Below are 16,681 nucleotides of genomic sequence, written 5' to 3'. Positions count from 1 at the left end.
TAATGGCGTCCTACTGTATTTATAATAGAAGTTTTGGAAAAATCAGAAACAGTTGATGCCTTTGGATTCAAAATGCCCGTAGACAAACATTATCCGAATTATCTTGGTTATCAGGGGTACGAAAATTCTTAGTGTTCGGCACTAATCATGAACGCAATGGCCAGAATTCATAATTTGTACTGTAAAGTAACGAGAAACAACTATTTTCTACAATATTTATTGCAAAAACGTTTGGCACCGAAAAATAAAAGTTAATCATATTTTTAATTTAATATATACACTCCACCTCAAAGTAGTAATGGCTTACTCCTGTACATCATACTTTTCCTATCAGATTACAGTTAGAAAGATGACCAGCACGACTCCTTTTATGATAACATTTTTGAATTGAAATAACGTGACTTCCGGTTTACACTGGAAGTTGGTATATATTTAATTGTGTTCTCCCGCACCTAAGGTTTCCATATCTGGTCTCGCCTTTCATCTAACTCTGTTCTCGAGATTACGGAAAGAGTGATAGACGGATGACAGTGAAATTTACAGGTCTACAATTTATTCAAATTGCAGCCCAATAAAACGAAATATTTTTTTACTTTAGTATTATATCAGTACAGACTACAAGTGTTCTTCTAAGGAACAAGTCAACCCAGTAGTTTTCTTGGCATAATAACCATTAAGTTAATTTTTGCATTCATCCTAATGTAGTCACCAGTTTATGTCTATGTCATAGAACTCAGCTGATTAGTAACATGGACTGAAAACATCCATCCATACAAAAATGCTTTTCACTAAGAAAGTTTATCATTAGTTCAGATGTTGCATGAATCTCTAACACATTAATATCGATTATTAAATTATAAATTATTCGTTTTCGCAAATAAAAACGTTGCCTTTTTCGCATAAATTCAAAACTCATTCCTTTGTTAAAGCTGTGTTACTAATATTAGTGATTATGAAATTATAAACACTATACGCATTTGTGCAGTAATAACAATGTACTATTATTACACTTTTGGAATTATTTAAAATAAAAATATGGTAATATCTAAATTTCTTTTAAGTCTGATGATTTTTTTTTATAAAATTTAACTTTTAAACTCCAATATACAAATTATTCACCAATTATTCGAGTCTAGTAACATTCGAAAAAATGCAGATTTAGAAATCTACTTACAGATTTCTATATTGAATTAATATCAAATAAATAGCATTCATCCAGACGTTCATTCTAATTTTTGAAATCAAGCAAACATTAATTTATTAATAATTGAAAACGGTAAAGTAAGACATGTTATAAATATTTTTTATTTGAAAAATTATGGAAGAAAATTGTAAAATTAGTCTTGCTACTTTTGTAGCAAGCAGAATATTAACTAATCTATTTTATTTCAGAGATTAGTCAATATTCTGCTTGCTCCATCGTCATCTTCGAAAAGTGGTGCATGTTGGATAGTAGTTATGTCATAGGTATTATTTACTACTACTTTTTACTGTTTTTTTTTTTTACAAATAAATCATCTCACTCTAATAAAAAAAAATTTTACTACATAATAAATATTTCTGGTTATACTATCATCAGATTAAACTTTAACTTAATAAAAGTAATAAAGATTAATTGTTTTGTAAACCATCAACATTGTTGCAATTTTCAGCGAATGAATTCCTTGTATGTTTCCTTACTAGAATTCCTTCTATGCTTTCTTTAAACAAATCTTTACAGTAAATTCTTTTGCAGTTTATAAAGTTACTTTTATCAGCCATTTTTTTACCTTCGAATCCGTACTAACTGATTTTTTGACTCAGAAATTCAATTAACACTGAATTATAATCATCAGATATGATTCATTAAAAGCAAACATTGTAGAAAAACTCATAAAAGGTAAAATTATCCCACCAGATAATGATGCTAAATGATACTCCTTCCAACTATTATTGTGAATTTAAACTGTTTTCTTTAAACATTAGTCTTTCAGGCATATAACAACAAATAAGAGAGATGTTAAAGCAACAAATCAAGCTCAAGGTTTGAGTTCTGCGATGAAGCCACTATATGAAAACATTATACAAGTAAAGTTTTCAAATTACATTAAATGTAACAGTTAAATGTACTGTAACTGAAAACAAAAATCTGTAATTAATTTCATGCATATCTTTTCTCTTAAAATAATTTAATTAATGTAATTTCATTGCAAATATCTTTGTCGAATATATAAGAATTTTTACTTCATTCTAATTCTTGAAAAATCATCTTACATTAAAAACTTCAAAAAAGTTACAAATGACACAAATAATAATAATTTTTTTTATTCAATAATCTGACAACATTCCAATCAAATAATGCCATCTGCATATTTAAAAAATATATATACATATTAATGTTTTTTTATTCACATCGTCCTTTTGTTTTTGACAATTTATTGTTATAATAAATTTATATATACCACTCCTTCTGCAATCTTTTGTCAAAACATTTTTGCCACTTCTCAAAAAATACAAAATCTCACAAGAAAAAAACTGCTTCCAAAGATTTTTTTGACACAATCCAGTCGAACTAGAAACATTGCACAATGATCTAAAATAAAATTCTTTATTGCAATAAGAAAATTGTAAATGTTTTACGTCTCTTTATTGAAGATCACCGATGGAAATTTTAATTTCAAAAAAAGACCAAAACGCAAAAATTCATTTTGACCAGTTATTGGAAAAAGAGATGAAAGACCATGGGAAAAAAAATGCCAATTAGCATTATCGGAAAATAAGACCAAATAAAAATTTAAAAAAAAAACTTTAATGCAAATTATAATTTAGTAATAATCAGTCATTTACACTGATGAGAATTGAAAATACTACCAATTCGATGTGAGATTATTCTATTGCACCTTCTGATTTTTGAATTTTTGTATTAAATAATATATATATTTTTTATTTGTTTTTTTTATTTCAAAATAAGTTGGCAATTTATTTTCAAATAAAAAAACTATTTAATCGTTTGAGCCAGAACATTTTATTTTTTAATAATTCAAATTTTGAAATATGGCGTCCAATCTGACTAGTTTAATTGCAAAATAGTTTTTGCTTTTAATTTTGGCCTGCTGGTTGATTAATTTTAAAATCAACATTGCAAAAAGAAAAAAAAAATTTATTGAAAATTAAACAATTGAATCAAAACTTTGCCCATATTTTTCTTTTTGAGCGTAAATATAGATTATTACATTTATATATACCATCGGTACTTTTGCTATCAGAACAAAATACATACTCAACTTACATTGTTTCTTTAACAACAGTTAAATAATACTTACAATATGGTACCTTAAAATTAAATAGTTTTAATACATATTATGTATACTTTATGATAACTGGAACAACAAAATTAATTAAGGTGTCGTATCTAGAACAAACAGCATTATTATAAGAATTTCAAGGAAGTCTGGAAAAACTGCAAATCTTTGTTTTTTGTATGATATATATAATGTTAATATTCACCACATAATCATTTATTAACAAACTGTTAATGTTCTTTATTTTAATTCACACATAAAAAAATTAAATTGCTGCATGCAATAGATTTGACATTGGTTATTAGTTTTGTTGTTTTCAGCAGATTAATATATTTATATCTTAAAAGTTTCAACTTGAAACATCTGGCATAAATTGAAATTACTGCAGAGATTGTCATTACTTTTTGAAATTTACTAACTTTCAAAATCAATTATTAAATCATGCATTTTGAAATTTTAATATCTGTTTAAAAATCACTGCAATAAAATTAATGAGACTCAACAAAAGATTCCAATTTCTGAGGCACTAGACCTTTATAAGGTATATTATATTTCTTGATTATTTGGGAGCATAGGCACTGGAGAGTGAGGTAGCGTAAAGGATATATATCCGTGAGAGCAGCATTACGAGCAAGCTGTAAAGCTGTCATTCCATCTAGATTACAAAAATCAAGATGAGCTCCATGATTAAGAAGAGTTTTAAAAACTGTACGAGCACAAGGTTTATTCATTGCTGCTACATGCAAAGGAGTGTTGTTATCAAAATCGACCGCATTCGGGGATGCACCAACTTCCAATAATAAATCGACTACTTCCGGAGAAGGAAAAGTACAAACTGGATACCGACTTATTGATGAAGAATCCCTAAAGCAAGTCAAGTGAAGAGGTGTCCTTCCATTTCTACCACGAGGATTCATTCTTACTAGCCTATATACAGCTTTTTTCAATTCTAAATCTTGTTCGTTAATTAAATGTGGCTGTAAACGACACATTAGACCTATTAAATGAATTACAATAATTAAAGTTCTATGGAAATGACTTGAATCTCTTTCTGCAGGGGGTATTTTAGATACATGCTGCATGGCAGTATCTATTTCCTGAAGTGCCCTGTGGAAAACACCAAGTAAATCTGAAAAATTGACAGCAGGAATACGTCTGTTACGAGCCCAAGCCTCAGACATCATAAATGAAAATAATTCTACAAAAGACAATAAACTACTTTGAGTCATAGGGCTAAGTGGTTCCAAGACTTTTTGCTGAACGTCTAAAGCGTAAGTCCATAATCTAATGCAACGTTCAAAATTTCCTGTATCTGCATATACGGCACCCCGATAACGAATGTAATAAGATGTGTCAGGATGAGCGGGTCCAAGAATACGCTCTCTTACTAACAGGGCCTGCATGCGCATTTCATCAGGATCACAAATAAGTTCATCTAATTGACTTACTGAACGAACTTCCATGGCATTTTCATAGGCTGCTATAGGAGATGAGATGAGAGGCTTTTCCAGAGGCATATCCCCATTCTGATATCTTTCTTCCATTGCTCTTCTCCACAACTTAAGAGCACCCGTCATATCACGTTTCTTATCAACAAAAGTGGCACCAAGCAATTCAAGAGCATCAACTTTCTCTTTTTTTGTACATGTTAAGAGTGATATTAAATATTCTACTATAGGAATATGACCTGTCACAGCTGCAGCTAAAAGTGGAGTCATTCCATAAGAATCAACATCCATTCTGGCACCATGACTCAATAATAATTTCATAATATTAAGACTACCAGATTCTGCACAATCGTGAAGAGCTGTGTTACCTAAAAATATAAAAATTTTAAATTAATTATTGTATGAAATAACTTATACCATAATTAATAAATATAAAGTTTTTATATATACTCTCTTAATGTAATATACTATATATATATTACATTAAGAGAGAAATTATTGAAGAGATGAATAATTTTAATTAAATCATCATGTGCATTTATTTTTATAAACAGTCAAACCTCAGGTTTTGAATGTGCATCACTTTTTGAACAATTTGGGGGTTATGAACAAACTTTTGAATGCCATATTTGCTCCAGTTGCCATACAATAACTCAGCTGCCAAACAAGCTACTCGGGAACAGCCAGTTACAGATTAGAGAGAGACAATCAACTCCATATACTTCCAGTGTTAAAAAAAGTTGATGGCTCAACCAATCAATGATGGGACTACCGATTCAGAAGTTAGTAGTACCGAAATTACATTACATCATTAGATGTCACAATATTAACCACTGATTACGTTGTTATTCAAATTAGATTTCAATGTGCACACGAGTAAGATACTTCTTTCATTTTTCAGTATGCATTGTAATTGAATTTAAGTCAAATTAATTAATAAAAATTGCATTAACTGACATTAGTGTAATATAAATGACACTCACAAATTGTGCTTAGAGATGCTTAACTCAAATATTAAATAACAATTTATTAATACTTGGTAGCCAGTTAATTAAAACTAAAATAAATAAAATAATAATTATAACTCTGGTTTTTATGCCAAAACTGAAGCTAAAATTAAAAAATCAAATTTAATTTATTTAAATTAAAATTTAAGTCAAAGCAATTGAAACAATATTTTGGAAAGTGTGGATAAAGTACTTGTTGTCCATCTTGATTGATTTGTTTATATTTCATGCAGATAGTCAGAGTTGAGTTTCTGTTTATCTGTTTATAGAACTTTCTTGTGAAGTGATGGTTCAGTTTTGTTTAGTAGTGACAGAACATTTTGCTTTTAATACTCATATATATAATGGATATAGATATTATATTATATATCATTATATGTTGCATTTTTTAAGCATTTTAAAGCATAAAATACAGCTAAAAAGATATTCTTATAAAGTTTTGTTTTGGGGGTCAGAAACAGATTAATCTATTTTATATTGTTTCTTGTGGGAAAATTTGTTTCAGTTTGAGAAGAAATTGGTTTCAAACAACTTTTAGGAACAAATTAAGTTTGAAACCCTGAGGTTTGACTATTGATATTGAAACACAATGTAATTGCATTACATATTACAATAATATGATAACTTGAGATTGCTAATGATAAAGAGCTTAGCGATACACAAAATTATATACAAAAAAGGATTTATCTTTCAATTTTTTAGATTAAATTCTTATGTGACTAACCACATTAATAGTTTATTTTTAAAAACATATTCTAACTCATATTCATAGTTATAAATATAGTTATGAATATAATAAATTAAAAACTAAATAAACTAATAAATATACTACTCACACTCACATTTTAATTTATAAATATGAATTTTATAACATTCAATGATAGCTTATTTAATTATATATTTTTTAATATTTTTATTAAATAAGAATATGTTATGTATAATAAAAAAACACATGAGAATAAAAAGAATAAATTAAACAAATATAAAAATATTATTACAGAACAACTAAGTCATTCTAAACTTATGCTGATACTTATATGGTGCTTAGATTAAATTAGTTATAATTACAGCTACTGTTAAGCATTTACAAATATAAATACCTTAGTCATATACCAAAATTAAAAATTAAATATTAATTTAATCACATATTAAAAATGGCAGTCCAAACAGATCTGAAGCAAATCTATAGTGCAGATTGAAAATGTTTGTCTGGAACATACTAAATTAAAGTTCTCTATTGGTGTTGAATTAAGATTCTTAAAGTGTTTGATTCAGTTGTATATTAGCAGTATTGTCAAATAACGTCTAAAGTTTTTTTTGTTGTAATTTTATAAAACTAGAATAAATTATATAGGAATTAAATTGAATGGTTATTGTCAATTTTAATGATTTACTTTTGGTTTTTATTTGGTAGTAACTTAATTGTATGTAAAAATAAGAGTTTTATTACAAAATTTCTTTAACATTGAAAAAGTTTCACAATAAAGATGATGATTAACTAAACACAAAGTCCATAAAAATCTAAAAAATATAATTGACTTTTATTGAAATAATATAAATTGCTATAAATAATATGAAATTTAGCATTATTATTATTTAAATGTAAACAAGTATTATTAGATTAATATGATGAAACTAAATAACAACAACAACTGATTTTTTAGACAAGTGTAAGCTAAAGAAAAATTAACCTAAACAATTTTGATACTAAAAGTAGGTCGCATCACTATCATATAATAATTAGAATGATTCAAGTTTTAATACAAGCAAATGTTTATTGTGACATTGTCACAATGCCAGGCTGTAATTTTTAATCATATTTTTAAGTTATTTAATTTAAATTATATGCTCTCTACCTCAAATTAGTAATGTCTTGCCTCCGTACATCATACTCTTCCCATTACCAATCCCCTATATATCACACCCTTCCTGTTAGAAATAGAATCATGTCAATCAATATAATTCCTTTCAGGGGAAAATTTCTGAATTGAAATAACATGACTTCTGGTTTGCATTGGAAGTTTTTATATAGTTAATCAGAGCCTCCTGCCCCTAAGCTTTCCATATCTGGTCTCAGCTTTCATCTAACTCCATTCTTGAGATTAACAGACAAATGACAATGGGAATTTATTGGTCTACAATTTTTTCAAATTGCAGCCCAATTATAAAGCCACATTAGTCTTGACTGACTGATCCGCAGTGTAAAATGTTTGAATATAATCAGATTTTTTAAAGAAAAACAAAATAATACAGTTGAAAAGTATGCTACCAGAAAAATTCAAATTTCAATACAGTAGAGCGTCGATAAGTGGAACCAATTGGGGACTGGGGTCCTTCCAATTAATGATTTGTTCCAGTTTCCGACTTTGTACGAAAAAATACATTAACCTGTCTGATGTTCAAATTTTTCTCCGTTGCGTGTCACTTCGTGTTGAATTTTCGTCGATTTTAAGCCTAACGAAAATTTTTATAATAATCATCGAGGCTATCGTATCGTTAAAAATTATTTCTGCATTTTGTACAAACAAAATAAATATAAAGAATATAAAAACATGAAAATTATACTTTAGAAGTAAATTTAGTATCAAAAACATTCGATTCAGCACGACACAGTCCAACTGAAAATCGTTCCACTTTCCGGCCATTCCACTTACCGACGCTCTACTGTAGTAAAATATTTTAGGTCGTATGATGAATCAAATTTAACCCTTAATATGTCATAGTACAAACAACCCTATTTTAAATAATGTTTTATCATTATTAATTTGCTCCATATCATTTTAAACAGTAGCATTTTCTTTTGTTTCACTATTGATTATTCTTTATTAATTTTTTAAATTATTATTATTTATAATTATTTAATCAATATGCATATAACTAGTATTTATGTAAAGAATTATTAACATCTGTATTCTGTTATCTGAATCTAATCTGTTCCTGAAAATAATTCAACTATTGATAATTCAGTTATTAGGAAGTGTTTTTCATTTTTCTTAAGGGAAAGTTCTAGACTGTTTCTACTCCATCCGAATAATCCCAACAAATTTCCCTAAATGACACTAAAACATGTCAAAAAGTTATTTACTTTTCAATCCATGATTGTGGCAAAATATTAAAACATTACAAACTCCAAATATCTTGTTAATAAATACTGTATTTACGCATGTATAGGCTGCATGTGTGTATAAGCTGCACCTCATTAATGAAATGATATATTTGGAAATAAATAAAAATCTTAAAATTCTGCTGAGGGACAAGAGTAAAGGCACAAGTATACAGAAATATGGCAACACAGCAAATTTCAAACAGGAATGAAGTTATAGTTAATTAATTCTTATTGTTGCGTGCTTGCTCAGGGCATGTTAAACATGGGTTGAGTGAAAGTGAATTACACAGCAAATTTTAAATTGCAAGTGGTGCATTATGCACACGAAAATGGAAATCGAGCAGCAGGAAGGAAGTTTAAATCCCTCATCACATGTTTTTTTTCTTGTGTGGAGATGGATTCAAATAAAGGATGCTCTCAAGAAAACATCACAAAATTGGCAATTGTTCCATGAAAAGACAGCAAAATATCCTGACCGGGAAGCAAATCTGTTGAAATATATCCATAACAATAACTGTCAGTTTCAAATGAAAACATTGATTATAATTTTTATAGTCCTAAAGCATTATTGCTTAGTTGAGGCCTCAAACAGCTCCTTTTTTCCTTCTTTTTTTTGCTTTTCCTTCATGCCTTTTTTTCCTTCTTACTTCTCACTCCCTGGTGGCCTAAAGCCTCCAAATAACCTTGTTACAAGTTCTAAGGTATGTAAAGACAATTAATGATAATTTAAAATTTTAAAGCAATTTATTGTTTTAAAGTTATCTCAAAATATTCAAGATAATGAATGAACTGCACCCTAATGTTGGACAAAAAATTTAGGGTAAAAAAGTGTGCATAAATGTGTAAATGCATAAATATGGTATTTAATGAGAAAAAGATACATTTGTAAGCAGTAACACAAAGAATAAATTTGTATTGTATATGAACTGTTTACTTTAATATGTAATGGACAGTAATGAAAATGTAATAATACTGTACATTTTACATTAAAATATTGCTGCATACAAATTAATAGCAATGAAAATAAATCAATGAGGTATTAAACTGCCCAATCATGAAATTCTAAAATGTTCATTTTATGAAAATAAGTAATGTTTTTAAAAATCTTTAAAAAATTCTTTTAGGGCACACTCGTTTAATCAGAACCTTATCTATACTAATCTTAACAGCACAGATTTTTAGATTTAGAAAATGTTTTTACTGATTCAGTAACTTGAAAACATTCTTAGCAAAGTTTTTAAGAACATAACAATAATTTAAAATAAGTATTGTTTGAATCATTTTCTTGTTCATTTATATCATCATAACATAATTATTTGTTATTTTAATTGTAAAATTTTACATTTTGAAGATTCTCCTCTCCCCCTGAAATTCTGCTAGTATAATGAACAATATATGTACTTTTGTGTGATATTAAAAATCATTTAATTCCAAGAATTGGCCCAAATGAGCACATTCTTGGAATATTTATTAGCTTTACATACATATATATAGGGTCCATCAGAAATACCTGACTGTTTTTAAAATTAGTTTTGTTTCCCCTGCACTGGGTGTCATGTAGTACTAACCACCATTGCATTTCTTGTGCTTTGCAGTTCAGTTGAGATGGAGTGCTGGTCTGTGTAAAACTGCACTGCAGCAGTAGAAACATTTATAACAACAGAGTCATAGCAACTCAACGTAGTTTCTAACTATAGTTTGGTAGATATGATGCATCTAGTTGAAATACTATGTTACTATGGGTGTCAAAACAGCATCAAGAAGGAAGTGTGAAGGATATCAAACCTTAGGATGTCTTAATTAGATTTGCACACCAGAAAATACAAATCATGTAAGAGATGCCATCCTCCACAATCTGCTATGAAGCGAGTGCTTGTTCTTGGTTTGTTAGAGAGCAGCATCAGCATTGGCAAAATTTTGCACAAAGATCTGCATTACCATCTTTACAAATTACAGATTGTCCAACAACTTAGTAAACAGGACAAGGAAAACAGACTTCAGTTAAGTCATCATTACTGGCAAGATTAAAATGAATCATTAATTGCAATGGTGACAGATAGATCCTGTATGCATACACAAGTATCAACCAAAAATCCAGAATTCAACAAAACATTCAAAATTATGTCTAAAAGGTGGATTTACTTGAAGCTTAGATAGTATAACTGATAATGAGTTTTGTATATGAGAACAACTTGTTTGGACTTTGTTTTTAAATGTTGAAGTCTGAAAATACTAGAAAGTTTGTTTTTATATTACTTTTTTGATTATTATATATACGTATATGAACTATAATAAAGCAGTTTGAAGTTTTGAATGTAGAGAAATTACAGTTTAGGTGTTTTAAGCTTTAAAAGAATCTTGTTCTGAGTAATGTATTTTCTAAATTTTTCTAGACTGACTGATTAAAATTCAAATTATTTTAATTAATACAGTTATTATGAGATGATGCTGTTGCTTACCTTTAATATCAAATCTGCCATAAATTAATTTTTATTTAGAATAAAATTATTTCCTTAAAAATCTGGCAGTTTTATTTGACTAAATTCAAGATTTGTGACTTTATGTAAGAAAATTAAATAACTATACAAACTTTCAAACATCTGCCTCTAAGTTCTTCTCTTTATATTATTTCTCTAATACAAGTTTCAATAATTAAGTAGCAATTTCTTATGTTAAATATTTATTAAACTGAAAAATTGTTGTAAGTGAAAAACATCAATTATATCATATCAAATCAGACTATTACTAATATATAAGGCTTAGAAATATATTTGATTCTTTTAACCAAGATATTTGATAGTTGATTATTTTTTATTCACTACTATCACTACATGCTACATTCAATATAATTTATCAATTTTTGGTCTATTCATTTGAATCGTTTTCAATTTCAGAAACAATTTCTGCATTGTCTTTTTGGAAAATAAGTTATTCCAATTTGGCTGAGAATTGCAGTGTACATCTATGTATTTAGAAAAATTTTCTAATACATGGATATACACTGTTCATTAACTCAATATATAATTTGTAACAAGAAAAAAAGTGTGTTCAACCTTTACAGTCATCATATAACTGTGTTAACAAGTATGTTCAGCTGGTCAACTGTAAGACTATAGTTGATTTCTTTTAACTTATGAAATGAATTAAGTTTCCCAAATTCTATAAAACCAGAATTCTTGAAAATAATTTTTTGGAACTTTCCGTACACATTAGTTCCAATTCCCAGAATTTTTGACATCATCTCACATCTAGATCTGACATTTCTATTACTAATTTTGATAAAAGCAAAATATCTACCTTCAGCATTTCAATTGTTTCAATAATAAAGCATACAAATGCCAGTTGAGGTTTTGTTTCTGGTTTTGAAAGTAGATCCATTAAAATTCTAATGGCTCTGTTTTTGTTGCTCTTGCCTTTTTATACAATCACTCTACTCAAAAGCCTAAACTTTAGCAAAAAAATTCCAGCAATGAGTTGCTTAACTTTCCTGGCTACACTTGGTGGTCCCATATCATATTTTATTAAACAAAATTTTTATATTTATAACTATTATAAAATGGCAAAAAGCTTAATTTTGAGGGTAAGAATGGGTTTTATAAAAAAAATTGTAAATGCGTAATAATGAGTAAAATCGTTACTAAGTCTGACCCTACTGGAGATACACATGACCCCCATTATCTCCCTCCCCTCTGACCTTTAATCAACAAAATTTGATAGCATCAATCCCCATCATAGACAAACCACCCTGCAAAATTTCAGACATTTTCAACAAAAAGCACAATAGCTTCAAAGAGAGCAAACAAAATTGTGCCCCCCCACACATATACTAACATCTATACATACAGAAAAACTCCCAATTTTTTTTTTGCAGTTTGCAATGTTTCAAGATGTCCTGAGTCCAAAAATATAAAAATCTTAGGGGGATCATTTTTTGACCAATTGCCATACTTTCCCTCTGTTATATATAACAGCCAGGAAGTAAAAATCCTTTACTTGCATGAATGTTTTCATCCACATTCCCTTAGACATCATCAGGCTGTAGAATTGGAAAATGGAGCAACAATGTTTAAAAATTCAAATCCAATGTGTTGTGACTTGCTGATTGGTGGAGGCATTTCCAATCTGGGAGATTGCAGACTGGAGGGGAGACACTCTGTATGAATCCATTGTTTACAAGCAGTGAAGGAAAAATTTCCATGTATTGGGGAACATATTATCATCCTTAGTGTTGATTGCCTTCTTATTCAACACTCTTGTATATTTCAAGCAATTCAAGGTAGTAGAGTTGTCCCCTGTTGGACATTCAGTAGAAAATCCACTAAATGTCCAACAGGGTGCACTGTGTATTAGATTCTGTTCAAATGAAAAATTTACTAAGTGTAAATTGCCAGCAAATATATTGATAATGATTGGCTTTCTCTTGTCAACAGTCTCATCTGACATTAGCAAGATATTTTTTAATCTTGCCAAATTTCATATCTTACAAATAATTAAAATGTTTTGCCTTATGTAACATTGTTGGATTTGATCGTGTTTTACGCATTCACTTCTGACAATATTCAATCCATTTGGGATGATCCATCTTACTTAGAATTATGTCTAATGTGACAAATGTATCCAGCAAGTCTTTATAAAATTCATTGCCATCAAATGGACTTTTTTCATCTAGATCATTTTGCTATGGTAGATTCACACTTTTCTTTCTTTTCTTGGTACTGCTTTTGTTTTCACATGTTGTTGAAGTTGCATTTTCACTGTGACTGTAACATTATCTCTACAAACATCATACCACAGTGTATTTATTTGACTTCAATGGAACTAACTTAAATTCACCAGGATATAAACTTAAGCAGCTCCAAAGATATTTGCTTTTCCTGCCATGTTTACTTTTTTTAGTAATGTATATTCTTTTTCAGTAAAAATATATTCTTTCAAGGCCAAGTTGCCAATTAAAATTTTCGCCTAATAATACAAAAAGTAAAGCAAACAGTAACAACTATATACACTAGATGCAAAATTTAAGTGCTGAAGTACCAAAAATGCAGTAAATCTAGCACAAAAATCGCTTTGTTGACGACTGCTATCCAACTGAAAGGCACTAGTGATAACTAGTGCCTTTCAATTGCTATTGCCTATTCCAGTGGCGTAGCGTGGGTGTCAGCCGCCCGAGGCGGAGAAAAATTCGCTGCCCCCTTATTTAGGTATCTCAATTTAAAAGACTAAAATATACAGTAATTCTAAAGAACTTTTCGACAAGAACAATCATCATTATTGTGTATTGTACAGGTTACAAATAAAAAAGTCATGTATATTATTTATTGTGAAATTTTGCCGCCCACTAAAAGTGCTGCTCGGGGCGGGCCGTCCCAGTCACCCCCACTATGCTACGCCACTGGCCTATTCAAAACTTTAAACTCTAATATTCAAATTATTTGACTTTTTATATTTCATAAAAGAAATATTGTGTTTAATTTTCACAAAACATTCATATTATACATTACATGTCATAAATCAAATTTCTATTGTGTGTTCCAAGAATTGCAAACAATTCTTGAACATATTCAATAATATCTGATTGAATATATTTCTAAGCCTTACTAATATATTATACTAGCTATATAATATCAAATTATTATTGAAAATAAATATTTTCAATATTTTAATTATTATGAATTATAACTTCATTTACAGTAGATTACAGAAGCTTATTTTAATTATTTATATATACTTATCAGTCATGAATTTATATATGATATAATTTAAACTTAAAAGATTATTTAAATATTAAAATAAAATGGCTTATATATTCTACCTTTAAAATCCTAGCTGCCTGGACAATAAATAATGCATTTGTTTATTACACAATAACTTAATTGTAAGTCTAAAATATTTTAACTCTTATTAAGATAAACAGATATGTTCATCATATTCCATAATATAAAATAATAAATATAAACATACAATTAGAAAATCAAAATTATAAAGATCTCTTACATGTATTTTTATGTTCAAAGTTTTTAATTTTATATAACGTTCTAAGATACTATTCAAATCATATACAACATTTTTTCGTAATGTATTTGAGTAAAAATTTCAAAATAAATTTATTAACTAACTATATATAATTTTTTTAAAATAAAGAATAAAAAATGTTTTACACAACTTTACTAATTTAGTATTTGATTTTATCAATATATTTATCAAGTAACATTAATCTCAAGTAATTTATAATTTTAAATGACAATTGACAATCAATAGTAATAATATTTTATTATTATAAATACATTTGAATTATATAAATTATTTCTAAGCTAAATCAGATTGATTTTATTTATTTCAAACCTTAACAAGAACATAATGAAGCAGAAAATAAAATTTAATTTATTTATTCATATACTGTATTTTAAAAGTACAGATTGTTTCATATATCTTGACCAGGCAATGCACAGTACTCAATTGGGGCTCTGAAATTTCATACAGTTGAAGAGTCTTTTTCAATAATGCAAAGGGAACTTGTCACAGATTTGTCAAACAATCATTCCCTTTTCTAAGTAAACAAACTTGTCCCTGCTACTGAGCATTCTTATAGCCCAGTCAAGATTTGCAAAAAAAAAACTGTAAATTTATCAAAGATAGGAATATGCTTTTCATCTCTTCAGCAATTATTTTATGCTTATATAAATATTTAAAAATTTTACAATTTATATTAATATTACATAACTTAAATAAAAATTTGAGTAAAAATTTACTATAATGTAAGCTTAATATAACCTATATAACAGAGGTGGGCAAGCAAGAGTTCAGTGGGAGCTGAAATGTAGGTTTTGTAAAATGCATGGGAGCCACAGTTCTGTACTTTCATGGCGGATAGTATGGTAAGGCTGGGAAGTATAGCACTTTCAGCAAGAGCCGCATGTAACTCAAAAAGAGCCGCATTTGCCCATGCCTGCTATATAACATAGAGCAGTGAAAGATCCAAGATGTATATTCTGTTTTCATACATTACTTGTGCTTCTAAAATATACATAAATATATATAATAAATATATGAATAAATAGACTAAACTTTGTTCCTTATTTATTATGTGTAATGATTCAATTCAGAGAAAAAGGCAATCAATTGACTTAATCTGAACATTCTAAATAATTAATAAAGCTATCAGATTGACTCCTAACTTCAACTTCAGGATAGTGAATGATGATATTATATACCAAACAAAACCCATGGGTATCAGCTTATCTCTTATTACTACTATTATATTAAAGTAATCTAAATACATTATTATATTATAAACTACATTTTCTGTAAAATTTTTGAATATAGCATTATGTTTTGTAATTTGTCAACGGTTATGAAAATACATAAATACAAGTACATGTTTTCATAAATAATAATATCGAAAAGCCATAAATTCTTTTTATTTTTGTTTAATCAGTTAAATGAAATGTAATTCATCCACTGAAATGTTTTGTCAACAAAGTTGACACATTATTATGTAATTCACTATAAAGAAATAAGCTTACAATATTGTATTGCATTATTACAATATGTAATAATTTAAGAAAAAGAAATAATTTATCTTGATAATGTTTTAATGTTTAACTATTTATTTAATATTAAACTACAAAATATTATAAATTAATAATCTTAAAGTTTAAATTCATAACATATTTCCATTAAGTTAAAGAATTTATAATGTAATTCTTAAATATTTTGAGTTTACTTTTACTGTTTTCATAAAAAACAAGGTAAATTTATACAATTGAAACAAGTGCTTTATACTAAAACATTAATAACATTCTAAAATATACAAAATCTATTATTAAAAACAGATACAGA

General features: G+C 27.9%; 1 protein-coding gene across 1 annotated transcript in view; it reads right to left on the bottom strand.

Moving 5' to 3' along the window:
* Positions 1-2,288: 2,288 nt before the first annotated feature.
* LOC136973637 (protein fem-1 homolog C) overlaps positions 2,289-16,681 on the bottom strand; it is a 29,282-nt gene continuing 14,889 nt past the window's right edge. The window contains exon 4 of the mRNA XM_067268376.1: positions 2,289-5,097. Within this exon, the coding sequence (XP_067124477.1) occupies positions 3,770-5,097 (1,328 nt within the window). The 3' untranslated portion in view covers positions 2,289-3,769. The remainder of the gene's footprint in view (positions 5,098-16,681) is intronic.

This window comes from Centruroides vittatus, unplaced genomic scaffold, assembly GCF_030686945.1.
Source record: "Centruroides vittatus isolate TY-2023 unplaced genomic scaffold, ASM3068694v2 contig_3254, whole genome shotgun sequence".
Lineage (NCBI taxonomy): Eukaryota > Metazoa > Arthropoda > Arachnida > Scorpiones > Buthidae > Centruroides > Centruroides vittatus.
The sequence above is the reverse complement of the archived record's forward strand: the minus strand, read 5'-3'. Positions and strand labels throughout refer to the sequence as shown.